Consider the following 27851-nt stretch of genomic DNA (forward strand, 5'->3'; position numbering starts at 1 on the left):
ACGTGAAAAACTCTTTTGTTTTGTTAAGTTTTTTATTCCATTTGAAATATGAATCTAGCTTTATTATTCTCTATTTCAACAGTACAGTGATTCAAAAAACAAGAGTGCATTTCTCAGCATTAATTTTTAATGACATTAACTGTAATATTCTAAAAGCCATTACAAGAAACTATGGATCATGTTGCTGCCTCTGCATGCACATCTTCCACACCACACAGTCACACCACTCTTTCCCCTCAATGAGTTGCTGACCCTGCACCTGACAATACTACACAGCTGTTGTTTTAACTCCAATTTGTCATTTTGCATTTTAAGTGTACATTATCATTTTAATAAAGTCTCCTATGGGTCTGGTCTCAACACACCAGTTGATTGAAGTGGACGCATAATCATTGCACATATGAGGCGCTGAAGTGGGCCTGTATATTTAACCAGATGATTATTTATATCAATGAAACACCAATAGGACATAACACTGATTCATATCACACTGTTTATTCAGTTTGTTAAGGCAAGGACATAGTTTGAATTCAGTGGCAGTAGTAAACTCTGAACTCTTTTGTCTTCACTCTGTTCTTTGTGTGCATATAACGTAATTACAGTACAGATAATTGCACTTAGAAAGGTGAGACTAAAATACTGTAGGTTCCATAATGTAGTGTCACACAGGTTTGGAAGAAGCTAAGGTGCTTCTATTATATATAAATATATATTTATTTTTTTACTCAGTATCAATGGCAGATTTATACATTCTTTCTGGATAAAGAGGAAAACAGTTTGAATTATACCACACTGTGATGGCCAAAAGATAGAGTTAACACAATATTTTGAGTCAAATACAGGAAAACACACACATATTCATGACCAGCAAGAAATTTGTTGAATTTGAGATTGAATTTGTTATTGAGCACAAACACCTCTGCAATAAACAGACTGAGGGAAACAATTGCAATCACTGTTTAGTGATAAATGAATGTGGGAATGTATAAAGTATAAAGACAGAATTATGCATTCATGCAAAAGATTTAAAAAAGATTCAACCCCACTGTGAAAAAAAATTAAATAAAAAAGTTAACCATAGTTTCCATTTAAACGCACTGTATTCTATGTATTTTCTGCTACTAGGGTTCTCCCAATCAAAACAATAAAAAAACTGTTGTCATGTCACACATGTCTGTGCCCAGAGGCCCATTGTCTCATTATCTGTCCATGTCTACAGGACATACAGTTTCGCTCATTCAGGGGAGCAGAACCGGCCAGCAAAGAGAATACTTTTGGAGTCGTTATGTCGGATGAAGAAGAGGAAGGGGTGGTCTGCGATGAAGGTTTCAGTAATCCTTGCAGAACGCACGGAAACGACAGCAGCAGTGGCAGCAGCAGCCTCGGTTCCCTCTTCGTTGACCTCCACGAAGGCCTTGTGGACGACTTTTGACAGGAACAGGTCGTTGGCAGAAGACATGCCTGTCAGCAGAGAGGAGAGAGTCTGTTGCTTTTCCACGCACACTAAAAACCTTTTTTGGGGATATTTTGAAGTTCTGATTACTTTCATTTTTGTCTTCCTGACAGTCCTGGTGATAGATAATGTTTTTATCTGAATGTCTTTTCATTACACTTCTCTAATCTATTCTTAGATTGTCAACAGATGATATTTGAATTTCTGTAAGGTAAGTGGAGGTCTCCTAATCGTCTCGTGCTCTTGAAATAATTATTCAGCGTATACTTATGGCACATGTCTCACCAGAGAAGTCACTCATTCCGACATTAAAAGCATCCACCATGCCCATGCTGATCAGGACATCGTTCAGGTCGTACTTCTCCTCCATCTTGAATCGAGGCAGTCTCACCTCCACCTCATCTTTGATCATCATGTCTGGACTAGTCCACTCGTTAAATTTCTCATAGGTCAGCGCCTTCTCCAGCTAGTGTGGATACAATTTAAATTATTATTATTATTCTGTCTCTTAAAAATTGTGCATTTGTTTACTGTGTGTGTATATTTGTCCTACCTTCTCCAAGCCTGTGGCGTCATCCTCTATCTCGTTAGGCAGGAAGATGAGCATGCTGAGGTCGTTCCCTTTGTAGGGCATCTCTAGGATCTGTCCAGAAACATTCTGTTTTTATTTTTATTTCATTTAAACAGTAATTCTTCAGTCATCATCAAAATAAAGTCTGCCTCCATGAGTTTAATAGTTGCAGCTTTGGGAAATTTGCTTAAAAACCATAAGCCTGATGGTTTTATCCCTTACAAAAATGGAACCAATAGTTCTTTGGATAAATCTGTCCACAAAATATTGAAATATCAAATTGCATGGCAGACAAACATGGACATACCTTACAGTTGAAAAACATGCACATACCTTACAGTTGACCTCAGGATTATCAACCTTCAAGAGATGATATTCACTTTTCTGTCTCATCATCTTCACCGGCTTCGTGTCATTCTAAAGACAACAGCAAACAGAACTTACACTTCCTGAAACTGTTATGCAAGCTTGGCTTTTTGAGTAATTTATGTCACCATTTGTCAAACTTATGACGTAGAATATACATCATAGTTCTGACCTGAATTAAAGGTCCAGTGTGTCGGATTTAGGAGGCTCTATTTGAATAATACAATTATTCAACACCTGAACCTCAGAAGCAGTTGGTGAGGCCAGTGGGTTCCAGTAAATCCTATACACTGGACCTTAAATCAGAATACTTATAGTTTTCTGTCTATAGAAGGCAATTAAAAACATTTTATTATTGCGACGGAAGCTTGATGCCTGACACATTTTGTGAAACATGCAAAACTGTTCCATCACAGGATCATTCCAGTAATATTCTGGGATCAAGTGTGCAAACACTCAGGGAGTACGTGGGTTCATGCCCAGTCAACAAATCCCCCTAAGGGTTAAAGAAAACCAGTGATCTCCCCTCAACATTTAGTGTTAGGCCCACTCCAAAACACACTGGATGGTCACTGCACTGACTCAACTTAAACTGCTTCATGTTGGATTACAAGTAAACCAGCAAGAGTCAACACAATGGGCCCTATTTAAATGATCTATGTGCATTGTCTAAAGCGCATGTGTGTTAAGGCCGTGTCGAACTCCACTGCTATGTAAATGGCTGATAATCAGGATGCAAAGTAAGGTGCAAGACGCTGTTGTAGTTAGACTCTTAAGTCTACCTGTCCTTGGGCTTTCCAAGTTTGGTGCAGTTTGCACACCAATGGTTTCATTTCTACATGATGCTGTGAAGCTGCAGCAGATTGAATTACAAACACGATGCATCATAATGACAAGTATCACTTTCAAGCAGTACATTTAGACCTAGCTGAATCAACAGGTCTACTATCAGAGTGCCAGCTACAGAATTACAGACCTCATGTAAACTGTGCACTATCATGCAAAATAATTTCATAAACCCAGAATGCTGCTTTTGTTCCTGTGTTTCTTCGTTCAGTGCTGTCTTTGTGCTGTGTTACCTTGTTGATTCGGAACTGAGCATCCTCAGTAACTTCCTCCTTGAACTGTTTGGCCCAGTTGCCTTTAAAGTAGATGGCATTGACGAGTACCAGCTTGGTCATGTCATCCACAACACCCTCGGCCAACAAGTCCTTGATTTTATCTGGTGAACAGTAATGAGCAAAACCACCATCATCCACAGGCTCTAGCAACGTTTTCATCCAAAATTCAGGAAAATGTGTTTTCTTATTCTTTTACAAATTCTAGTAATTGTAGTTGCTTGATGTAACATAGAAATTAAACATGGAATATAAACAAATAGAAAGCAATTAAACACTTTCAGAGAAAGTGACATTTTTAAATAGAAGTTGGAAGATGGAAGGAAGGATCAGCTAAAATCGAGACTCAGTCTCTCCACTGATGCAATTTTTTCATGGGATGGGGAATGCGTGGCTACGGACCCTAAATTTAGCTCCCAATCTATGTAATGTACTTATGGGTGCATGTTAATGTGAGATCTACCTTGCGTCTGCTTCTCGACCCAGCTATTGATGTTGACCCTGGCCGCCTCAGCATTGGCTTGGAAGTCAACAGACTCCAGCTCAGCGCTGTAGTGCTTTTTGGTTTCTGCTAAGAAATCCTGGAATGATAAAACAACACATTTTAAAAGGGGCTCTTTGTAACCATTTGTAGCAATTTACATGTATTTATCACTTTTTTTATTGGCCATATGCTTGGCCAATAAAAAACGTGACGTGAAAAACAAGACCTTCCCCGTACGTCTCAGTTACCTATACAAGCCTGTGGAGAATTTGTTAAAGTTGTTTAATGCATCTGGACAGTGGATTTCTTTTTAAGGACTTGGTTGGACACACACACACCTTAACAAACTGGTAGGACTGCTCCCCATACAGCCTGTTGGCCACACTGAGGGTATACGGAGCATCTGCCTTGTTGAGATCATCCAGCAGTTTGGCAAAATTTGCGTGGACATCATCTTTACCATTCTGGGGTTTCAGGCACTGCAAACAGCCAGAGAAGACCAGCATGTTAAGTTATGTTTAATGGATCACTGGCCGCGTGGTCATCTTGCATTTAAAATGATGAGAATAGACACCAAAAAATTATTAACTGTGCTACACTTTTGCATTGATTAAATTAGGAAAACTAGATTTTTAGCAGCTTTTAAGCTTACAGTGAGAAAACTGGGCCATATTACATGAACATTACATGACATGAAATAGAGGATTTTGGAAAATCACTTTTGGCAAGACCCCCCCATGATGCTACATTTTTCAGGAGTCTAATTCCTCTTTATGAGCCCCCAATCATCTTTTAGAAAGATTATGGAAAAGGGCAAAAACAGAACAAACCTTCACACTGTTAACGTCAATATTAAATAGCCCATGAGGAAGCTTATTGTGTGAAATACTCTGGAACTAAACTCTCAGGTTTCCACCTTAAATTACTCCATCAGCTCTAGTTGTTAAACATTGCTTTAATTTTGGCTTTGTTAGTACCCTGCGCAGATACCCTGGCAGTCTGGATGACTGCTGCATCCGCATTCGCATCTGCATCCGCGTCTCCATCTGCATCTGCATCGCTGCCTGCAACCCCGTCTGCGTCTGGGACTGGGACTGCATCTGCATCTGTTCTTCTTCAGCCTCTGTTGGTGGCTCTTTCTCAGTGAAGCAGAGGACCTGGGGTACAAATGGTAGTTTCTTCTATTAATAGAATCACTGTTAAGTTCAACATTTTTGGAGTGTGTGTTTGTAGGGGCAGATTGATTTAGGCAACTGCACCCTCTGGTGACTGGCTGGAGAATGGTAACCGATCCTTAGCGTCATGTTGAATCACGCACCAAGGCATGCAATGACTTTAGGCATGACTCTTTGCCAGGATTATGCTATTTTGTTAACCCACAAAGTCAGAAGCACTTCTTAGAAAGGCTCTCAACGCCTACTTGGCAAAACATTTACTACCACACCTGACGCCTCCAATTTGTCTGACAGGCAACTGTTGCGCCAATGACATGCTGTGTCTTAGCTTGTGTTGGGAACAAAATTAGCCTTAGCACACAAGGTGAAGCCAGCACTTTTCAGTTCCCATTGATTTCACTAAATACACTATATGCTTATTCTGAATTTGATGGCAGCAACTTGTTTCAAAGAAGTTGGGACATTGGCAACAAAAGACTGGGAAAGCTGTGGAATGCTGAAAAAACAAACTGTTTTGAACAGGTTCATTGGCAACAGGTGATAGTATGTTGTCAAAAATGAACGATTTTTCAGTACATATTGATATTGAAGTGTTTGAAACTGATTAAATACAAATTTTCTGCACTATTGACCACCTGTGTTTTCCCACTCTCATAACTTAAAGTGAAACTCTCGCCAAAAAGCAACCGAGGCTTTATTTATGATTGGGTATGAGTCAAACCTTCACGTACAAGCACACTCATGACCAAAGAGGCACTTTTAAGATTTACCGTAGTTTCGTTTTGGGGCAAGCTCATTTTGAACGGGAGTACATAGGGCATACCACGACGGCATCAAAATGTCTATTTTTAGACCACTAAGAAGGCTCCACACATCATGAAACTTTACTGGTAGCATCACCAGGGTCTCTACTCATGACACGAGCAGTAAGAACATTGTTTGTGTACACAAAGTGTGTGAAAAAGACGGTTTTGAACTACTTACGCTTAGCTACTGGGACTCCGGCGCGCCGCCGCCATTCCAGGCAAAAAGTGTCGATCTCCGAGTGCGGCCATCATGACGGAGAGTAACGGTGGGACGCCAGCATGGACGTCAGTGTTGCTTTTGACTAACGACAGAACAACGAATTATCCGCGAATTCATCTGGAAATAAGCCCGAGGAGCGTCCCACCGTTACTCTCCGTCATGATGGCCGCACTCGGAGATCGACACTTTTTGCCTGGAATGGCGGCGGCGCGCCGGAGTCCCAGTAGCTAAGCGTAAGTAGTTCAAAACCGTCTTTTTCACACACTTTGTGTACACAAACAATGTTCTTACTGCTCGTGTCATGAGTAGAGACCCTGGTGATGCTACCAGTAAAGTTTCATGATGTGTGGAGCCTTCTTAGTGGTCTAAAAATAGACATTTTGATGCCGTCGTGGTATGCCCTATGTACTCCCGTTCAAAATGAGCTTGCCCCAAAACGAAACTACGGTAAATCTTAAAAGTGCCTCTTTGGTCATGAGTGTGCTTGTACGTGAAGGTTTGACTCATACCCAATCATAAATAAAGCCTCGGTTGCTTTTTGGCGAGAGTTTCACTTTAACGCAGAGGTTGTGTGCGCAACGTTAGTGAGTGTGCAGTCAAGAAAGAGAAGTCAGTGAACTGACCTTGAAGGTGGATGAGCTGTCATTTGAGTGACAAGCTGCTTCAAACAAATGCACTAAAAAGTGTAGTATTTGCCCCTGAAATTGAACTATTATGGAATTTAACTATTCTTTTTCCATCAGAGTTAGAGCAGAGCAGTTTCCCATCGTTTTTGCTCACGCTGTGACGCAGAATGAGTAATTTATGTGGGTGCAAGCCCTTTCTCCTGCCACACCTCACTCTGACAGACAGTGAAAATATTCCACTGAAATACTTAACAAAACCTGTGCACATGATGAGCAGAAACCTGAACCCACGGCTGTTTCCTGTTATTCTGACGCAATATTTTGGTGATAACATTGCATCACATTGATGAAACGGATCAAGTGACTGTGTGAGTGTGCCTGTATGAACACTTTGGTTTTAATGGGTGTGTTAGCACAGAGTAACTTTTGTACTGCTCATTTTCACTGTGTGTATGTGTGCGTGTGTGTGTGTGTGTGTGAGTGTTGTACCTCTGACATCTGGTTGGCTGTGTTTCCTCCAGTCCCCATCATCACCATTGCCAGAGCTGAAGAGATGCTAAAAGGAGAGAAGAAAACATTCCCGGTCTTGTCCTCCTCGCTCAACTTTTTCAACAAAGCCAGAAGGAAGGAGGTGTTGGCCTTGGGTAGATCAGTTGTTGATGCCATTTTGTCTGACAGAAACAAAGGGGGGGAGAGCATAATCACTAACTGTATGTTACAGCCCTTTATTTAAAATTTGCGTTGATTGACTGCAAATATGAAAACCTCATTTATCTTGACTGAAAGGCTACTGTGCAGGATTTCTTGGTTGCTGTTTGTAAACAGTCCATTCAAAGTTGATTTTTGAGTACCATTTATCATTTATTATTTCACTTATTTGGGTTGGCGAGCTATCAACCCAAAGTATCGGTGTTCTACCTGGGAACACTCAACAATCAGCTAACTTTTAAGAATCACCAACGCCTAGAAATGTCCAGAACACAGCAAAATAAAAGAAGACAATGCAGGCAGAGGGCAGGGTCTCTATAGATACAGACACCATCACACACTTGTAGTGGGTCATAACTGATGACTGAGAGGGATTGTTTTCCTGTGAGTCTAGCCATTACTTTACAGAAAACCCTGCATTGTATAGCTTCTAGACTTTCTCAAAATTGGGTGGACACTGTCACTATTTCAGCATGCATCAAAAAGTAACACATTGTGGTACAGCTCACTTCTTTACAGTGTAATATCAATATGTGAATCTGGCACTAATCGAAACTGAAGTGCAAGAAAATGGTGTTAACGCTGATATTTTGCAGAAAGTGTACTTCACAGTGACAGTGCTGATAGGTTGCAACACTGTTGATAGCACAGTTACCCCCAAAAGTATTGATCGATATCGCTACTTTATTTATTACAAAAAAAGGCTAACAGAGCATTATTCATCGCATTGTAAAAAGTAGAAGTGAGAATTTGTCTTCTCCTGCATTCTTGCACTTTTTATGAGTGTGTGTATGAGAAACCCTAGCCTAAGGCCTCTGTATTTGCTAGTTGGTTGAATTTGCCAACTACCAAATAGCGCTTGGGTTTAAAATTGAAGCAGCTTGTGCAAACCTTAAGAATACTCTTCTCAGCAGTGACCTCAAACAACCCTATCCCTCCACAGATATGTGTAGACAAATCCCCATTTTGGAAACTTTGCAATCATTTTTTCACCCACCGATAAAACCAAATTGATTTAGATACTTTTGACGGAAGTGAAATGTCACCAAACTCAATAAAATATCCACCACTACTCAACCACTGCTGCATTTAAAAAAAAAAACAGGTGAAAAGGGGATGAGCTGATGGCTGTTATCTTTTCACATCACTCTTATAATCAAAATCAAGTGACAATAAGGAAAATACTTACGGACGGATGGACACTCTTCTTCAAGTCACAAGTGAGCCTCAAATAATCAGCTAAAGGAAGATTCCTGTTCTGTTTGAGCCACCTCTGTGTTATTAAAGACTCTGACACACCCAAGCTCACTCAGGTCTTGCCACAGCTTGACAAAGTGTCTCGAACTCATTTCATCACTGAAAGACACACCCACACACATCATGATTTAGTTATGCGTCTTATGGGTGTGCTTTCTTTGTGAGAGTCTGCAAACCACAGACAAACCACATAAGGTTCAATAGGGTAAACTGATACAGAAAAGTACGGATAAACGGACGGATGGATAGATGGACAAAGCAATCGTGTTCAGAAACATCAGTATAAGAAAAACATTTAGATGAGTTTAATAACACATTTTATCAAACACAAAGGATTGAACAGAGCTTATAAATTGCTGATATTGTGGCAGTACATCTGAGATGCTGACTACAGTTTCACATTATCTGCCATCAGTTGTTCAGTGCAACAGTGTCTTCAGGAGACAGGTGAAACATGAGCAGCCATGCAAGGAGGAGACAATTATAATAGAAGATATGTGAAGAAGAAATTTCATATGTGATCCTTTGACACACAGCATTTGGTCCCTCGTTGATCTAGTGAGGAATATAAAAAATGTAAGGCTTGCTTCCACCTGAATGCTAAATTTTGTGGTCTACTGCTAACAGAAGAATCTGACTCTTCCTCTTCCTGTAACCTGAACTACCACAGAACAGATTCCCACCTTTCTTACTGACGCTAGGAGACAGAACAAATAAACAATGCATGTGCAGGCGCTTTCTTCCTGCCACACCTAAATCTGTCAGACAGTTCAGTTGAAGTTTTCCTAACACCTCATACTAAATACTCATACCGTGTTCATGACGAACAGGATCCATGCCTTTTTCTTCCTCTTATGAAGCACCAATATGGTGACAACATTTTATCAGAATAATGAGCCAGATCAACTTAAGTATTTTGATCAGGTACAGCACTTGAGTGAATTTTCATACTGTAGATACTTTCCACTGACAGAACTGAATCGCTTGAACACATGAGCGTTCACTGCCTGACCACACAGACTGTCCTGTAGCTCTCACTGGTGTGTGCCTAACAAGGAGATGTATTAGCAGCTAGTTCATGATATTCAACAGGCTCTCTTAGATTTTTAGACTAATAAATACATAAACGAACAACTAGAAATTGAACAACAGAAATTGTGGCTGCACTTTCTCTGCCATTCTTGTGCCGCTAGCTCGCTAATAGCTTGAGCAATACATCTGCCCCGTGTGTGCAGGCTGGCAGGTATGAAGCAATGTTTCGTAGACAGACAGGTAGCTTTTCATGCAGGCGGAATAAGAAGATCAGATGGGCTTATTAGAGGCCTGAAACAGCCACAGTTGGATTTTTTTATTTTTTTTGCCATGGCATTTGATTTATTGATTGCTGTCAGGCTGTTTTTTCAACTAAACTTACAAAAACACTAAAAATAACGTACCAACCCTAGCTTTGAAATACTTAATAAAACCAGTGCACATGACAAAGAGAAACCTGAACCCACACCTGTTTCTTGTGATTCTAATCCATTGATACAGTGATGAAAAAACACAATGAATCATCACACTTTGGTCCAAGTGTGTGTGTTAACATGAGAACCGTAATTTTTCCACTGTTCATTTTTAAAGTGTAAGTGTGTGTGTGTGTGTGTGTGTGTGTGTGTGTGTGTGTGTGTGTGTGTGTGTGTGTGTGTGATTTACCTCTAACATCTGGTTGTGTTGCTTTTGGCCCTCAGCATCACCATAGCCAGGGCTGAAGAGATGCCAAAAGGAGAGAAGAAGGTAGACCTGTGCTTCTGGCTCAGCTTTTTGAACAAAGCCAGAGAGAAGGTGGTGTTGGCCTTGGATGGAATGGTTGATGTCACCATTTTGTCCAATACAAAAAAGGGATAACAGTGCATAATTCAAGACATTATACAGGCACATCCTTTTATCTGAGAAGTTGCACTCTCTCATTTGGAGATTCCCTGACTATCTGACACATAAATAGCTTTTAAAAGTCCTAAAAAGTAAAAATGGGTAGTGATCAGTCTCATTCAGCCTCAGTGGAGGTAAGAATATTTTTCATCTGCATTCTTGCATCTTTGCATCCTCTCTGATGATTTTCAAGGACCATAAGATTATTTCAAAGAAGCTGAATGAAAATGATGTTGTTTGTCTCTTGGTTTAAGGTTTCAGGTGCTGAGGTGCAACAGTTTCTTCATGACAAAAGTGCAACATGACAAACCATTCAAGTAGACAATGACTATTTGCAAGAAAATAGTTATTATAGAAGAAGATATTTAAGGGAAATTTTCAAATATGTTCCTTTGTCATGTAATGTCCATCTCCTAATTCCTTGTGGGTCTAGTGAGGACTTTAAAAATATAGCTAAGGCTTGCACCAGCCCTACGGAAGCCCTTAAGAGCCATGCATTCATACATTTTATTTCCTCCATTTTCCTGTGATAACGAGTTAATTTCATTCGTTTTCTCGAGATCTCGAGTTATTATCTTGAAATAACAACTGCCGTTTTCCCGAGATAACAGGAACATTTTCTCGAGATCTCGAGATAATGAAACTTTGTTTTTCCGAGATAACGATATAATTAATTTGAGATCTTGAGAAAACAAAACAATAGTGTAGTATATTAAATCATTGCAGGAAACATCATTCAGTGTAGCAATGTCAGAGGAGCAGGAGCATATCGATCACTGCGTCACATATCTTTTCAATCAAGGCCTGACACAGGCTGAAATAGCATTATGCCTTGCTATTACAGATAATATACACATTAGTGTGCGTAGACGGTTAGCAAGGCTTCAGCTATATCAGCAGCGCAATCTAAGTGAGCCTGATGTCGTCATTAACTACATAGCTGACCAGCTACGAGGTCGCGGGCGTCTCCATAATCTCAGGCCTATCATATCACAGTCATTATCTCGAGATCTCGAATTAATTATATCGTTATCTCGGGAAAACAAAGTTTCGTTATCTCGAGATCTCGAGAAAATAATCTCATTATCTCAGGAAACAGCAGTTGTTATTTCGAGATAATAACTCGAGATCTTGAGAAAACAAATGAAATTAACTCGTTATCACGGGAAAACGGAGGAAATAAAATGTACATGTATGAATGCATGGCCCTTTAGGGCTTCCATACTTTAGGGCTTCCGTACCAGCCACTACTTGAATGCTTAATCTTTTTCCGTGTGCATGCAGAAAATTTGTGATTGTGTTGTTCACATTTTGTCAATTTATAGATATATCAATGCCACCTATTTAGCTTGTGTATGAATGCATATGAGAAATTTGTATAATTTTATAGAGAAATTTTGAGGGATGAGATTGTGCAGGTCAAGCCTGATTTGTGTTCAGTCAGTTGCTCCTTTGTGGTTAAAGGTGTGGTGACCAATGATATTAAACTGCATATTTGGTTAGAAGAGTCTGTATAGCTTAATTTTCCATGTACATAGTGCAGTTCGAGACTCATGTATTCCTCTACTGCAGGTATTGCTCAAATAGATTACAGATTCTAATTTTAGACATTTTTAGGCATTTTTTTCCCTTTGAAAGATTTTTTAGGATCCATTTCATTTTTAAAAAAGGAAGAAAAAAAAGGGGATAATTCCCAAATTGTATGGATGAACATTTTTTGAGTTACTGAGACTTTTTTCATAATTAGTGCCAAGCACCTTTGCAAGTATAACCTTAGCCACGCAAGAAATCTGAGGCACACACACTATGTGTCTTCATTCAGTAGGCTGTAAAGAAGAAAGATGACAAAGAGCTCACATTGCAGTACAGTACAGTACAATGCACTGCAGTATTATGTGTGCAACAGCGCCCTCACGTGGTTATCCTGACGCACTGCAACTGTCGTAGTCTGAATTCAAGCGAGCTAACATGAGCAGGGCAGGAAGAGAGGCAGTGCAGTGGATAAACAGCAACAGGAGAATCGGACATCGGGCTACATATATGTAATAACATTAATTTCTGAAGAGGAAAGATACTGACCTTCTACGGTAAGCGAAAGTCCTTGTCATCATGCGTCATCCTAGCTTTGTCCATACAGGCTGCCCGTCCTAGCTTACTAGCTAACGTGACGGTAACGTGATAGCCATATATCCCGGGGTCTAACAGGGAGACAGACGACAAGCCAAATGTGGTTTAAAAACGAGTCGGTTAAGCGTTGCCTTTAAATATTATTGGCAAAATACCTTAAAGAAAACAAACTAAGACATGTGACGAACCATTCGACAATGCCACTCTATTCGGCACGAGTCTAACATCATATGCAGCTCTGATTTTAATGCAATTTTAGTTAACCTACTTTGTTGAGACTTGTGTGAATAGGAGGCAACTGCAACTAAGTTACTTAAGGTAACCCAGCTAACGTAGAGGTGACTGGTTTGCTTGGAGAATACGTCATTTACTACATTAACTGTTTTACTCTAAAGTCTTTGCCATTGAAGCCAACATTACCAAATGTACATGGACCAATAACTGGTCAGCAGTCCATTCACTCCACTGACATATTCTGTTAATGGAGTTCGTAACGTTCAGCAAACGGACGTTGTTTCAGTTAGGTTAGCTCGCGTGCTAACCTTCGCCTCCCGAACGTTAGCCACGTTGTTAGCCACTTTTTAAAAGACGTGACATAAAAGTACGAAACATTGTATCAGCAGCCACTGTTGTGTTGTCATGTTGGCTCCAGACGCAGCTCTTTCGTCATGTGCACCGAAATAGCCGTAGTCGAGAGTGAGTGAGCAATACCTGTCATTTTGTTTACACCTGATATATTTACCTTTTCATCCTTTCTACACATTCTGTACTCCCAATGACATGTAGCTACATTAGTAGCATGTCACTAGGATTTTCATTTCTAATCATACAGAGGCACAGGGCTGCAGCAAGGGCAGCGGCAGCTAGCACTGGCTCCTCTGCGCTCCAGTGGTGCTGAATTAACGTGAGCGCGGTTGACAGGTAGCTGCCAGCCTCTCAGTCTAAATAGAAATCGATTTATGACCCGCTCTTCCATGTAAACCAACACGCAGGGTCCTCCTTTATCTCCAATCAAAGCATCATGGCTCATTCCTTTTTGCAGCATCCGCTGGGATTGGTCAGACTTGAATCGGAACTGATGGATAAAATCTAATCACCAAGATAATCTGACACACCGATTATCGACAGGTCTAACAGCCTTTCCTTCCATCATGAATTTTACACATAATGCACAAATCCATAAATAATGAATGACATGTGGCTCATGTCAATAATTCATCAGCCCTCACAGTCTAGTACCCGTATTTCAGGGTAATGTTTGCTGACAGATTCTGCTCCATTAGTGCGAGTTTCAGATTTTTGAATACCATTGTTTCCTTCCAGATAACAACTCTGATAGGGGAACTTGTGTATCAGCTGACACCGTGCACAGATACCAGCGCATTAAAGATATAATATGTAACATTTCTGCCTGAAAATGTCTGAAAACAACCAGACCTGTGTTGTATATTGTTGAGTTGTTTACTACGCCATAATTTTCAGGAGAGGGTCAGGGAGTGAGGAAGGAAGTCAGCGAACGGGACTCAACCTAACACGGATAAAAATTAATAACATTACCTCATCTGTGAGCACGAAGGTAGATTTTCATTAGCAATGGCGGTTGTTAAACAATGAAGGCAACAACTCCCATGATCCCACACATGCTGTGCATTTTTTTAAATAATTATTTATGTTATTATTTTTGATCATCTGTACACTACTAACCCTGTAATCCTGTCATTGTTATATGGCCTGGCTAAGGTTAAATCCCTTATAAAACATAAGTGCGGAAGAACTCTCTTTTATTATGTAGTTTAACAGGCACTCATAACTGAAAAATAACACAAATAGATAAATCTAGGAATAAATATTAATTCTCTTAAAAGACTAAAGCAAATGTACACATTTCTGTTTTACTGGAGGGATTTCTCAGTGTATAATATTGCCAAATTGATGACATGCTTGCTCTGACAAATTACCAGAAATCAATTCACTCCACTCTAAAACATTTGTTGCCAGTGGCAGCACAATGAAACTTGTAGGCTACTGTTATGGAGCAGCGAGGAAGGTTTGATTCACTGGAAAACAGCTGTTTTGTCGGTGTGAAAGTACCTTTAACTTGATTTATTTTTGTGCTTGGAAGATACACAAGTTGTTTTGTGTTTATGGATATTGGCTCCTTGGGCAGTAAAACATATGTTCGTCCCATGCAGGTCTACTGGACACTGCTGGGAAGAATATTTTCGCACTAATAAATTGCACAATATTAGATCAGTGCACTGACTCATGTACTGGCCTCTACCCAATCCTGAATTTAGGCTGTATTGGAGGCATTTCCAATACTGGTATCAGTATCAGAACAATCCTTGTAAGTTTTAGAGTATTCTGGAGAGCCCTTTTTTCTCTGCAGTCTGTATTTGTTGAAGCTCATAGGCAGTTTTGATCATGATAAATACAATAATCATACCAAATTATTCTTGTCTTTCCTTGTACAGGTTGTTCAGAGTCTTCATCATAACACAGCACCTCTGAAGCAAGCCAAAGTCAGTGTAGGTGTGAAGAACCCTGCTGACTACCTCGGTGGTGGGACAGGAGCACGCAGCTCAGGAAGATGGCATCACCCTTTGTGCCTGTCCCTGTGCCCATGGACAGAGCCTTGTCAGGAGGTAGCAGCAAGCTCAGACGGCCACAGCGGGCATCATCAGTAGGCAGCGTCTCCAGCAGCTTATCCTGTTCCTCCATCGACAGAGCGGCCAGGGAGGACCACCGAAGAGGGAGTGAAGGATTAGGTTCCCAGCACCAATCCCGCTGTACGGACAGGGGCAGCCGGAGCAAGACACCGCCACCCATTCAGAGCCCCGTGACACGGGCCAGGGTGAACGGGACTCTGGATGGCTCTGTAGAGTACTCCAGCTGCCCCCGCTCCATATCAGATCCTGTTGGGAGCCAGCAAGGCGAGGAGAGGCCTATTACACCCACTGTGCTGGGATATGAGGTCATGGAGGAGAGGGCCAAGTTCACGGTATGAAGCCAGGATATCAATCCTGACAGCCTTTTGGAACATGCGTAGTATATATGGCTCAGCTCTCCAGCTTAGTGCTCTGATTAATGTTCAAATGCTACGTTTTTTAGCTTATACTGACATGTTGTTTGGCAGCAGTTATAGTTACAGGACGACACTTTCACACAGGGGAAGGACACGCTCACAGACAGGATGAAGACATGCTCACTGAGGACAAGCACACAGCAGGATGCATACTACAGATACAAGTCTAATGTCAACATTTACTCAGCTCACAGGCGTTTTTATTTTGATAGAAATCAACAATGGAGAAACAAGTTGTTTTGCACTTTTGTTTTACAGAAGGGATGTCAGTATTTTTCTTCATTCCATTACAGGAGCTGAACTTTGGTGTACAAGTGTGGGCTGTGTAGAAAGAGGAGGACAGGAATAATTGACATATATTGGACATATGACATGTTGGCGAACAATCAGGCAATAAAGACTATGCAGTTTTCCAATTAAATTAGGTCTGCAACTAAGGATTATTTCATTATTGATCATTCTACCAATTATTTTTTTCAATAAATCGATGAATCATTTAGTCTTTAAAATGTAAAAAAAAAAAGAAAAAAAATGCTCATCACAGTTTAAGAGAACACAGAGTGATGTTTTCAAATTGCTTCTTTAGTCCGACCAACAGTCTAAAACCCAAAACTGTGTTATCATAAATGAGCAAGAAAAACAGCAAATGCTTACATTGAACCAGCACGTTTGATTTAGCTTGAAAAATGACTGGAACAATAAATCGATTATCAAAATAGTTGGCGATTAATTTTTTTCTGATCCACTACCTGAACAGTCGTTGCAGCTCCAACTTAAATTTTATTTACTTTAGTTTGCTGTTTGATGTAATACTCGGTTGTATGCATCATGTTGGACACAAGTTAAGTTCACCTGGAAAAAAGCAACAACTCTAATCTTTTGCAGTTGTAAACACAGGTTTAAAATTGTGTTTTCTTTTCTCTGCTGCAGGTATTTAAGGTCCTGGTCAGGAAGACGCCAGATGAGAGCTGGGTTGTTTTTAGAAGATACACAGACTTCTCCAGACTCAACGACAAGGTGTGTTTTTGGTGAAAGTGTGGGAAGTAATTTGGCCTGTTTGAAGCTTTTATTCAATCCATTTTTATAGATGCCGTTTGTGTCTATTTCTCGCTTTCAGCATGCTTTCTTTTGTTTCTGAGTGCGCTGGGGGAAGTGATTAGAGCTACACAAAGAAGCCCTCTGTTCCCAAATAGCCAACATTGCCGGAGACAACAAGGGAAACAGGTCTCTCGTGGTTTTGGGTAATACAGTCTGGTCACAGATTACAGAGAGGGAAACTAAAGCTCCACTGTACTGTCTGAGAAGAAAGAACATACAGCAAAAATATGATGGTTGGAAAGCTGACGGACAAAATGATCTCTGTAGGCTGGCAAAATATTGATTCAATCTATAATTCCAATTTACATTTTTTGCCTGGAGATATACTTGCTTTAAACAACCTGTGGTGGGTGCCTCGGGTATGCTGTGTCCATCTGGAGTGTCAGTCTTACACGTCCACAGAAATTAACGCTACATCTCCACAAGATGCTATATGCACATGAACGGTTGGGGCAGTATAGGGCGTGGTTAGAAAGCAAATATATCGCAGGCTTAATGCAGACACAGTACACCCAGGCAAGAAGAATGGGAACACCCTACATTCAACACGGAGAGAGAGGACAGGAGGGGGTGTGGACATCCGTTCCTCCATTCCTGTGGCTTTTCCACAGAGGCAGCTGTAAGCTACTGTGCTGATGGTGTCTTCCCCTGCATGTTATGTAATGTACAGGTCTCATTGGTCATAATTTAACTAGTTTGAAATGTTTGAACATCGTGTGCATTTGTAACTGCTTTGGCATATAAGCACAACATCTGTATGATAATCCCATGTGTAAATATTATTACAAGTACAAGGCAAACATGCACATCGATATAAACGGCGGTTACTTATTATGGGCAGCACATGATCAGGTTTCCATTATTCAGCACTGCCTCCTCACTGGGTGGTTGGCGACAGATATTTGTGTAATAGTTTGGACCTTAGCCAGCATTGCTCCGCACTGTTCATGCACAATGCTCAGGCTACCAAGTGTGAAAACAAGTAGGAGTGCACACATGCATGCACACACACCAGCCCACCTCCTGCCGAGCAAACTAACGTCAGGGCCTGTTATCACTACAGCTGGCTACATACACTCAAGGATAGCTTTATCTTAATCTGCATGCATCTGTTTTGAGGATTTACTAAATCACCAATCAGCACTCACCAGCAATGTCACAGGAGTAAAGGCAGAGATGGAAGAAGGCATTATTAACTTTGAAGGCTCCTGTAGCAGCAGTCAGAATGGAACAATAAACAGTCGATTTTAGGGAAAATCAGGTATCAGGTTATGCAACAAGACAATTAGAAATATTTAGGAACTCGTCTTGAAATGCAACAATAATTGTAACTAAAAGTGACTACCCACAGTACAAAAGTCTAGATCTTGATAAGTAGCGATGACTGGTTATTTTAGATTGAGCCCACATAACTTTTCTTTCTGGCAGAAGCGCTGGAAGAGCTGTAGTACTTGTGTAGTGAGAGAAAAATCGCTGTGCGTTGGTTTTGCTATACATTAGCTTATACTTCTGTGACAGAGGACTGACCACATAAGGTATAACTAACTTACAACACGTAGGAGGATAAAAGCAAAGCAGTCACCAGCAACATTCAGTGTGCGGCTCATCTGCTCCGAGAAATGGACATTTCTGTCTCTCTGTTAAGATAGACGGACAAAGCCTGACAGACAGCCACAGGATAGACAGCCAGCTCCTCTCTTTTCTTGGTTACCAGGGTCACAGTGATGAGTCCTCTGAATAATTCAAAGATTTAGGCTTTTTCCTGGCAGCCTCATGCTGCTGCAGATGTTCTCTCCTCATTGGGAACAACTGATGGTTTTGCACACACAACACAACGACTTAACAAAGAAATTCATCTTTTTAATATAAGGAAAGCTATAAGGAAACTGTCTTGCCCCCCCTGTTTCCTGTAGCAATTTGTAATCGTTTCAGCAGGCATATGTGTGCAAGCAACAAGTTCTCTATGTTACACAAGCTTGGCTTAGGTTTTAGTGTAACACAAAAACCCTCACAAAATGTCAAGAAAGGGATTTTTTTTTTTTTTACCTTTTTTCTTTATCAAACAGAAAATCCAAGTTTTTCTCTTGCCAAACTAAGACAAGCTTAATTACCATGTTAACTCATTATAAAATAACAACATTCAAACTTGACAAAAATTAAATAAAACGGTTTGGACATGTGTATACCTCCAGTTTGTTGTGGCTATGACACTACAACAAGCTATGGATTACATCTGAGCATGTGGGGGACGCGTCCTCCAAGTGAGCTCCGTAGAAAATAGCATACACAGAACTAATACGTGTCCGTTGTGTTCGCAGCTGTCTGTGCACACGTCCGAATAGATTCAGGCCCTCGGTGTCACTAACCTGACACTTTTGTCTTACTGTGTGTGTGTGTGTGTGTGTGTGTGTAGCTGAAGGAGATGTTCCCAGGCTTCCGCCTCTCACTGCCTCCTAAGCGGTGGTTTAAAGACAATTATGACACCGACTTCCTGGAAGACCGACAGCTGGGGCTGCAGGCCTTCATGCAAAACCTGGTTGCACATAAGGACATTGCCAACTGGTATGTGACATTTTTATGCTGTGTTTTTTATGTTAAAATACAGTTATTAAGCCTGTTTGTGTAAACTATATGCTTTGAAACGTAGTCATATGATAATGTATAATTTCTGCTTTTAAATATGACACGTTCAAACATCACAACTGCCAGTACAATTCTTTTTTTATTATATTTTTTATTGCTGATTTTATTGCTTTTATTATGTACAGGCTGGACTGTTCAAGTGCAATAAACACATATTGATGTTATCCCATTCTTTCTCTTTTACAGCCTGGCAGTAAGAGAGTTTCTGTGTCTGGATGACCCACCCGGGCCTTTTGATAGTCTGGAGGAGAGCAGAGTATGTGTGCATTTACATGTGGAAGTGTGTGTGCTTGTGTACCATATGTGTCTTTGTGCTGCTATTCATGTCACTTCAAGGCCTTTTAAAGAGGATTCTTGTCATTAATGCAGCAGCTTTGTGAACCAACCAGGTTTTGTCCATAGCAGAAAGTAGCCTATAGTAAATCATCTTGTCAAACCGTCAAGTATCTTAAATTCAGTAAAGAAATATCCTTAGACTCATAATTTTAACCATGCTGCTGTTGCATCAGGTCCACCAAATTCTGCATCTCAGACGCTGCACGTCAGCCAAAGTTTTTGTATGGCCATTACTCTTAAGACAACATTAAACATGCTTTTAAGAAGTGTTTGAACTCTGGATATGTATGGTTTAAACGATTAATTGATTAATTGTTTAATTGTTTAGTCTATAAATTACGTCTTCAAATTGCTTCTTTTGTCCAACCAACAGTCCAAAACCCCCAAACTCGAGCAGCAAATTATTACCTTTAAGAAGCTATTTGACATCTTTACTTGAAAAATGACTGAAACAATAAATCGTTTAACAAATTAGTCGGCAATTTTTTATTTTTTTTTCAACTAATCAATCAAAACTCACCTTTTCAGAACTTTTAATATGTGATTAATGTTTTTAGATTTGCTTTTATGGTATTTGTTTCTAGTGTATCGCTTTTATGTTCAAATGTTAAGTGTCTTTGGGTCTCTTGAAAAGCGCAATACAAATAAAATGTATTATAATTATTATTATTAATCAATCGATCAGAAGTTGCGGCTTTAGTTACTGCTACACCTCCATGCATGCACTGTATTTAAGCCTTTACAATGAAACCCAGTCCTACATTTTACAGAGAAATTAAGTAGTTCCCTAAAGCTGCCCATGTAAAATAGTCCTTCACCTAGATATTTTTTTCAGGCCAACACCTTGAGCCTGTTTTAAACAGTTTAATACTACATTTAACACATGGCTTGAGATGAATGCATAGTCTACTTTGGGATTTACTGGGTGAAAGTTCCTGCATCCAAAAATGTTGTCCATGGCTTCTCCTCTGTTGCTTGTCATGGTTTGCCTTTCATCGTTTGTTTCCACCGTCAATATTTTCTGTTGTAATTTTCTCCACCGCTGCCTCCAACCAGGCATTCTGTGAGACTCTAGAGGAGAGCAACTATCGTCTCCAGAAGGAGCTGATGGAGAAGCAGAAGGAGATCGCCTCCCTGAAGAGGAGGCTGGAGGAGAGGGAGAAGGCCATCCTGCTACTGGAGAAGCATATCAAGTCAGTAGACGCACACACACAGACACACACAAACACAAACATGAATGCACACACATGTAACATACAAATTACATGCATGCAAGTCACATCTGGCACAAATGGATGTCGTTATTGAGGTCCACATGCAAGTCATCAGTGCTAAAAAAGCATCACATGTTCATGTCATTAAGAACTGTCTGGTTGTGTGTTTGTGTGTGTCTGTGTCCGTTCTACTCAGTGGTGAGTGTGTGAGCCCAGAGTCTTTATGTGGTCTGTCAGCTCCAGGCAGTGAGAGCAGCGCAGATGTAGATGTGGAGTCGTCGGCTGCAGAGGCCGATCAGGACATGCCGGACGAAACTGGGTAAAAGACACACACTTGCTTCAAAAGCAACTCAGACAGCTGCATGATAAGTCCAGTAAGCAATGATAAGTATTTAACGTTTGTACTCACAGGCGCTATTCTACAGAGCAAATTAAATTTCCCCATTTGGTGTTTTCCTGGAAGTGAAACAGAACCTCAGGGCAATTTCCTATTGCTCTAGGAGGAGGTTCAGGGGTCCAGGGCAAGGTTAACTGGTGAAAATGAGCTGCTGCACATGAATCATCTTGACAAGTGAAGATTTTGCTTCTTCCTGTCAGGTTAACGGGCTGTGTACGTAGGAGGTGCTTAAGCCCCTCTATTTCTATTTTGATCAACGCAGCTGTCTTCACAGGCCACGTAATGGCAACCTTTTTTCTTGCACACACACACACACATTTTACAAACATACCCTAAGAACAGTGAATATGATGATGTAGGGGCAGGTCTAAAACAGCACATGGCAGCCCAGAGTCATAATCACTTAAACAAATGTGAAGCAAGAGAAAATGGAAGGCCTGGATCTCTCTTTAGCTGAAGCAATGAAAAACATGACTGATTGTCTATCTAGCATGGTGTACTTGATTGATAAGGAGTAGTGATGGGTTTTTCCTGCCTCAGCCTCTACTATCTAATCAAATTACACAAGTATTGATCTGAAACAGGCACTAAACTAATCACATTTCCTTTGATTCATCTGTCCTGTCCAACTATCAGTCTCCCCTTTTTTTTTGCAGTTTCTTGGTTTATTTTTCCTTATCAGCACCACTTTTTAGAAAACACTCCCAATTACTGCAGACAGTACGCAGACACAGACACAATAAAGTAACTATATATTTTCTACGTTTTTGGTATTACCTATTGACGGCACATTCATCTCTATCTCCATATGATGGCCAGATATCAGTGCTCATTTCCAACAATTATCCGATTTGCTGGATATTGGATGGATATATTCTAAAGCAGACATGTGACTCAAGTATCATATTCCTCTTGTAGAGCAGGTCAAGTCAAGTTGAGTCCTTAGTTATAGGGTAAAAGATCTTGGTGCCTAAAGTGATGTCACTCAGTGGCTAAGTTGCATTGTGATTGATATAGGCCCCAGGATTTAAAAGAATTAGGAAGAAGATAATGAGTCCAGCAGTGTTACAGGAGTGCAACACTAGACCAGTGGACTGCTTGTTGAAACCTGGTACCAACTGTACATTACCCACTGAGTGACATCACAGGAGTCAGTTTATCAGATTACATGCAGCTTCCACTGGAGCCACGAAAGGATTTATACAACTGTTTTCACCATGACCCCAAGACACTGCAGTATCCAGTCTTTATGGGAGGGGTAATAATACCCCTGAAAAACCTGAAAAACTAATCTGAAAACATTGAATGAACAAAGACAGTCATTCAAATCATCATTTCTCAGGTCAAGTCTCAAATCAAATCATCTAGTCAAGTTGCAAGTCATCAAAGCAGTGACCCTAGTTGACTGCAGTCCAAGTCACAATGACTTGAGTTCATATCTCTGTTTTAATGTCAACAAATGCATAACCCAAAAAAAAGTTAGGCCTGAATGAGAGCCACAATTTAGGACATGAGCACATGTCTGGATGAACACACTGGCCTCCAATATTCCCTTTTAAAAATGTTTATTGGCATTACGTGTAAGTAAAGGTGATTAACATTACTATTATTTTATTCACAGTTGTTTGTTTGCTTATTAAAATGTTTTTCCCTCCCTGTGTTTTTTTGCCCGTATACTTCACAGCAGCGCTGCCCCAATCTGAAAACTGAGCCCCATAACATGTGAGGTACTTCAAATACCAGCTCAGCAGGCTAACCCTATGGCATAATGTGTTTTCTTCTTCTTCTACTCAATAACATGCATCCCATGGTTTACTACTGCACTGTAATGAAGGTGTTCTGTTTTATGGTATCAGTGTGTTAAAGAATAGCTTTGTGTTATTTTCAAGTCCTTCTTAATACAGTACTCATGTCACATTACATCTGAGTATTGTATTAAGATTTACTTGAAAAAAGCCAAACCTATTTTTTAATTGGATTGTTATCAGTGTTGGGGTCGATTCACTCTCAGTGCAGCTAATTCAGGAAGTTTACGAAGATCGTCTGTAGTGGCCTCATGGACACAAACCTTAAAAGAAGAGTCTTTAAGCTTCAGATCCTTGAGAGACTAAGGTTGCAAAAAACAAGATTATAATAGCTAGTTGTCTCAACAAACAGTGAAATAATAGAAGTAAATTTTGAATATTATTTCTACTTCTTGAATTGATTGATCTGAAAATGATTTGTCCCCACCTGTGCTGTTTATTCATTGTATTCAATGTTCTGTGAACTTTTGGCTGCTCCCCTGCATCATGTGTCACTAACACGCGCTGTTAGTGCCTCTCTTTCACATGGTGATGTGTGCTCACTACGTGGGCATTGTAGGTCATTGGATTTCAGGCCTTTCATCTTCCTCTCCCCATCTCGTGCCATGATATGCAGGGAAAACATTCTTGTATCCAGCTTTTGATATGAAGGAGCCAGATTTGGATCTCAACTAGTCACAAATAGAGTTGATTCTGCACATAAATTCTAAGTGCTGTATCGTAGGCAACTGGACTTGTTTCAGTTTCTTGAAGACGTTTCACTTCACAGGCTTCTTCAGTTCTAACATCTTCAAGAAACTGAAACTAGTCCAGTTGCCTACGATACAGCACTTACCTGGATGACTGAGAACCTTCATCAACACTCTATAAAATATATCATCATGTGCATGTTATATTTTGGGGATGTAGACCAGTTGTGATCCATTATCTGTCATGCATAGTGAGATGGGAGGGAGTCAGAGGTAAGGCCTGTCTTCCTGCTGTGTTTTCAGTTTTCAGTGCTGGTGTTGTGACATTTAATAACATGTACAATATCTGTCTCCTTCAACAAGTATGGCTCGCAACTGGGGCTGAATAAGCGTCTCTCCTCTACTGTATATGTCTTCTTAGATCCTCTCGGTCTGTCTGGCTTCGTGTTTGTCTGACGTGTACAGTTCTGTCATTACATTTCATTTAATTTGAATCCTGAATGTATGTCCTCTTCTGTCACCTCCCTCTCTCTAGTGGCAGGTGTGAGGTCCAGCCGGTGCGCTCCTCCGCCTGTTGGTGTGGACCGTCGCTCAGCGCCTCTCCTCCGGTCATCCAGGTCACGCAGCTTTACCACCAGAAGCTGGAACACTAACAATGAACGCCGGTCCTCCTCTTTACATTTTTTCCTCCATCTCCTCCTCTGCCACCAGAGCACTCCACCTCCCTGATGCTTGAGAGCTATTACATACCCTTCTTTTGTGTTTTTTATGGAGTCTCTGACTTCTCCTTCCTTCCATCACAACTCCTTTCTCAGCCTTCCAGATTGTAGCTGCTGTTTGACCTTCCGGCCTTGGAGTTGGATCTGACGCAGCCTTTAACTCAAAATCTTCGTATTGGGTTAAAAGGGAACAGTTTTATACTGCGGCAGCCTGGTTCACTTATATTTCCCTGTGTACAGTGGCTCAAGGGATATTTTATATGGCAGAAGACTTCATCCTGAAGACCTTGTGCAAATTCCTACAGGAACAGTATCTGAAATTACATGGTTAAACCTCAGATTAAGTTGATCTTTCTTAAAACTTTGCGGGAATTCTCATTTTTGCACCTCCTACTGTGGCTGCCAGATTGGATCAATTTGATCCTGTGGTCACAAAGACAAAGTTTGGCTTCTTGACCAAAAAAAATAAGATAACTTGAAGACTCACACCACTGGGTGGTTTGATGATTTTCACAAATGTGACAGTGTCCAGAAAACCTGAAGCTTCATCTCACCAGTTTCTGCAGACGTGCATTGCCTTATGGCTCCTCACTTGTGACAAGCGGCCCATCCTCACAGCAGAGAAACAACACCCCCATGTGGAGACAGAAATAAGAAAATAGTCTGGATCAGTTAAATGTCTCAGGATACGTGTTGGTGACCAGGTGGGTATCAAAGAGGACTGATAACTTTCTGTTTGCAGGTACTTCCATGTCACTGCTTTGTACTGCCATTAACTGTCATTGAGGCTGTAAACAGACATTACTCGAGAACAATATGTTTTCACTTTAGTCAAACTCAGTTTGCATCAAAAAGCTGACATTCCCTTATGTTTTTAGTGCCATGCATGAATTGCGGTAAACCAAGCCCTGTGAGAATCTGTAACATACTGCACTAAGAGAGAGAGCCAAAGGAAATAGGGCCTGTCATAGTTTTTCACATTTCCTCTTGTTCACACAAACATGCATCAGTTTGCTTCAAGGCATTGATTATGCCAATGCAAGTCATAAATATTTACAACTCTAGACCTCGTGTGGCGCTTTGGCTGTTAACGGCGTGTAGATTGGGCTATGAGAATGAGATATCGTGATTTGGGTATAATTATAGGAAACTTCACCCATTTTTCAAAAAGACAAATTTCTCTACTTACCCCTCCTAGTATGTAGCTGTGCAGATGGATTTGGTTTTATTTGCCCAAGATTTTAAGATATCCACATGTAAGGTTTCTGCCTCTCATAAAAACAATTAAAGTTAATGGAATATTGTTTGTGGTGCTAGAAGTAGAGAAAAAGTACTTATTACAGCAATTTGTCTTCCAATAATATAGTCATGGGGGATAAGAGCTATCTCCACAGCGCTGGAGAAAAGTCTGGCTGCACCATTTCTCACTCCAGTTTCAGGGGCAAAAAATGCTCTGGCTTGTTTATTTTTTGTGTAAACCAATCACAATAGTCTTGGGCAGGGCTAATCCCAAGGAACCTATAAATAGATCAGATTATAGGTTCCTTGGCTAAACCCAGGATGCAAAGGGGGTGCGCCTGCAAATTAGTGTCAGGGTGAACTTGTTTTGAATGTAGGGAGGCGAGCCCTGGCAATCAAACGGTTAAATCTTTGCAAAATAAAAGGCAAGAGCTGTGAGTTTATTTACGTTCTTACCATTAGCGACCAGGTTGTTAGTATTCGTAATTTGCCATGCAGGTTGCTAGCTCTGAGGTTGTTTTCTGTAGGTAAGGGGATTTTTTGAAAACACTAACATAGATAATGGAAGGAAGGAACAACACCTGAAATAGGTGCCCAATGGCAGGCTTATACCAACAGTCTACATCAGCTGAGTCAAACTAAATGAACAAAAATCCCTCTCAACAGCAACATCCGTGTGCTAGCATCCATTGTATTGGGGAGAAGACAGATTTTAAAGAGCAAGATATCTAAAACTTTCTGCACAGAATACCATAACTATGTGCAATGCTGTAACTGTAAGAATAAGTGAGAAGGCTTTTTGTAATTTGGGTGAACTAACTCTTTAAGGAACAACTTTTGCCCTGGGAGACTAATGAACTACAGTTGAGAAAGCAGAGGGAAATGAGAATTTATTTTGGAGGCAGGCCTTTGTAAATTAGATACATATCTGTAATGCATTTCAGGAAAATCTTAATGACAGAGGTCCATCTTAGAAAGCTTTGTATCAGCATCCACTTTTACCAGACCTACATGTCATCCCCCCAAAGCCATATTTTTAGACGCAAATAACACTTGACAGGTAGGGGTTTCACATGTGGTTGTGTGTGTTGACCAGCTGTTTTCACTCTTCGGTAATGAGTTAATGAAGCGTGTAATTACCACAGCTAATGCTAAATCGTCTCAAACTAGGCCTAGATAAAGGCCATGTGATGCACTTTATAGATGAATGGCAACCCATACTGTTTTGCTAGGATATGGTTTTTACGACTTTATTTGTTTAAGACAGAAACGTGCCTTTTTTAATCACTGAATCTGTCTTGATTCCCAAGTGGATCTAATCTGTTGATATATGAGTGATGTATTTGGATTTTTGTTAATGTTTCATTGTCCTGTAAATTCCCTTCACGCATAATTCTAAGTGCCTTGAATGTCATTCACTTAATTTTTCTTTTGATGTTTAAATAGCTTTATAGACATGGACAGGATACAATTCCCTTCAGTTCCACTCATGGAAATGTTTTAAATGACACTCGTATGTTTACGTTGTTGACGGAATAGACTGAATCAACATGTTTTCTGTAATAATACATAAATAAATAACAAGTCTTAGTTCACATATACACCCATAGTTGCACTGTAAATGATTTAAATGAATAGCATTTGGTGTCACTATCTATGTCCTGGATTTAAAGGGATGATTCACTGCTAAAACCTGGTCTGAAATGCATACCGTAGATGCTGTAACACATACTATAGCAGAGATCTTTATCAGAAATACATCTTTAACTCATTCACATGGAATGATATATTAAATACACATGTA

At 40.4% G+C, this 27851-nt stretch overlaps 2 protein-coding genes across 13 annotated transcripts; one reads left to right on the forward strand and one right to left on the reverse strand.

Annotated features, from left to right (window-relative positions):
* Window positions 1-124: 124 nt before the first annotated feature.
* Window positions 125-14421, reverse strand: LOC311249062 (leukocyte elastase inhibitor-like). 7 transcript variants are annotated; one of them, XM_084339760.1, is made up of 13 exons: window positions 14380-14421; window positions 12775-12893; window positions 10480-10619; window positions 8717-8883; window positions 7309-7490; window positions 4970-5149; window positions 4331-4471; window positions 3972-4089; window positions 3470-3612; window positions 2358-2441; window positions 2007-2096; window positions 1739-1919; window positions 126-1461 (listed from the first exon to the last, which is right to left on the reverse strand). In XM_084339760.1, exons 5-13 carry the CDS (start codon window positions 7483-7485, stop codon window positions 1235-1237), a joined length of 1341 nt encoding a protein of 446 aa, XP_084195886.1. In that variant the 5' UTR covers window positions 7486-7490; window positions 8717-8883; window positions 10480-10619; window positions 12775-12893; window positions 14380-14421; the 3' UTR covers window positions 126-1234. The 7 variants fall into 7 exon arrangements, with proteins under 7 accessions (XP_084195890.1, XP_084195888.1, XP_084195886.1 ...); XM_084339763.1 differs by lacking the exon at window positions 14380-14421 and adding an exon at window positions 13565-13752 and having other exon boundaries at window positions 10480-10566; XM_084339761.1 differs by lacking the exon at window positions 14380-14421 and adding an exon at window positions 13565-13752 and having other exon boundaries at window positions 10480-10583.
* On the forward strand, window positions 12561-27851 carry snx16 (sorting nexin 16). 6 transcript variants are annotated; one of them, XM_084339771.1, is made up of 9 exons: window positions 12561-12782; window positions 15297-15823; window positions 16838-16924; window positions 19419-19567; window positions 19835-19904; window positions 21041-21177; window positions 21395-21517; window positions 23283-23322; window positions 24625-27851. In XM_084339771.1, exons 2-8 carry the CDS (start codon window positions 15413-15415, stop codon window positions 23296-23298), a joined length of 993 nt encoding a protein of 330 aa, XP_084195897.1. In that variant the 5' UTR covers window positions 12561-12782; window positions 15297-15412; the 3' UTR covers window positions 23299-23322; window positions 24625-27851. The 6 variants fall into 6 exon arrangements, with proteins under 6 accessions (XP_084195897.1, XP_084195898.1, XP_084195895.1 ...); XM_084339772.1 differs by having other exon boundaries at window positions 23283-23317; window positions 24625-24742; XM_084339769.1 differs by having other exon boundaries at window positions 12562-12782; window positions 23280-23322.

The sequence above is a fragment of the Pagrus pagrus genome, assembly GCF_965226575.1.
Source record: "Pagrus pagrus genome assembly, chromosome: 20".
Classification (NCBI taxonomy): domain Eukaryota; kingdom Metazoa; phylum Chordata; class Actinopteri; order Spariformes; family Sparidae; genus Pagrus; species Pagrus pagrus.

Excerpts from the sequence above, each read along its gene's own strand:
- LOC311249062 (XM_084339764.1), bottom strand. The coding sequence starts at position 7,485 with ATGGCATCAACAACTGATCTACCCAAGGCCAACACCTCCTTCCTTCTG. Across the intron at positions 3,613-3,971 it reads GGTCGAGAAGCAGACGCAAG|ATAAAATCAAGGACTTGTTG; the intron begins GTAGATCTCACA and ends ACTGTTCACCAG. Across the intron at positions 2,442-3,469 it reads CTCAGTTCCGAATCAACAAG|AATGACACGAAGCCGGTGAA; the intron begins GTAACACAGCAC and ends TGTTGTCTTTAG.
- snx16 (XM_084339767.1), top strand. The coding sequence starts at position 15,413 with ATGGCATCACCCTTTGTGCCTGTCCCTGTGCCCATGGACAGAGCCTTG. Across the intron at positions 19,905-21,040 it reads ATAGTCTGGAGGAGAGCAGA|GCATTCTGTGAGACTCTAGA; the intron begins GTATGTGTGCAT and ends GCCTCCAACCAG. Across the intron at positions 21,518-24,624 it reads GACATGCCGGACGAAACTGG|TGGCAGGTGTGAGGTCCAGC; the intron begins GTAAAAGACACA and ends CCCTCTCTCTAG.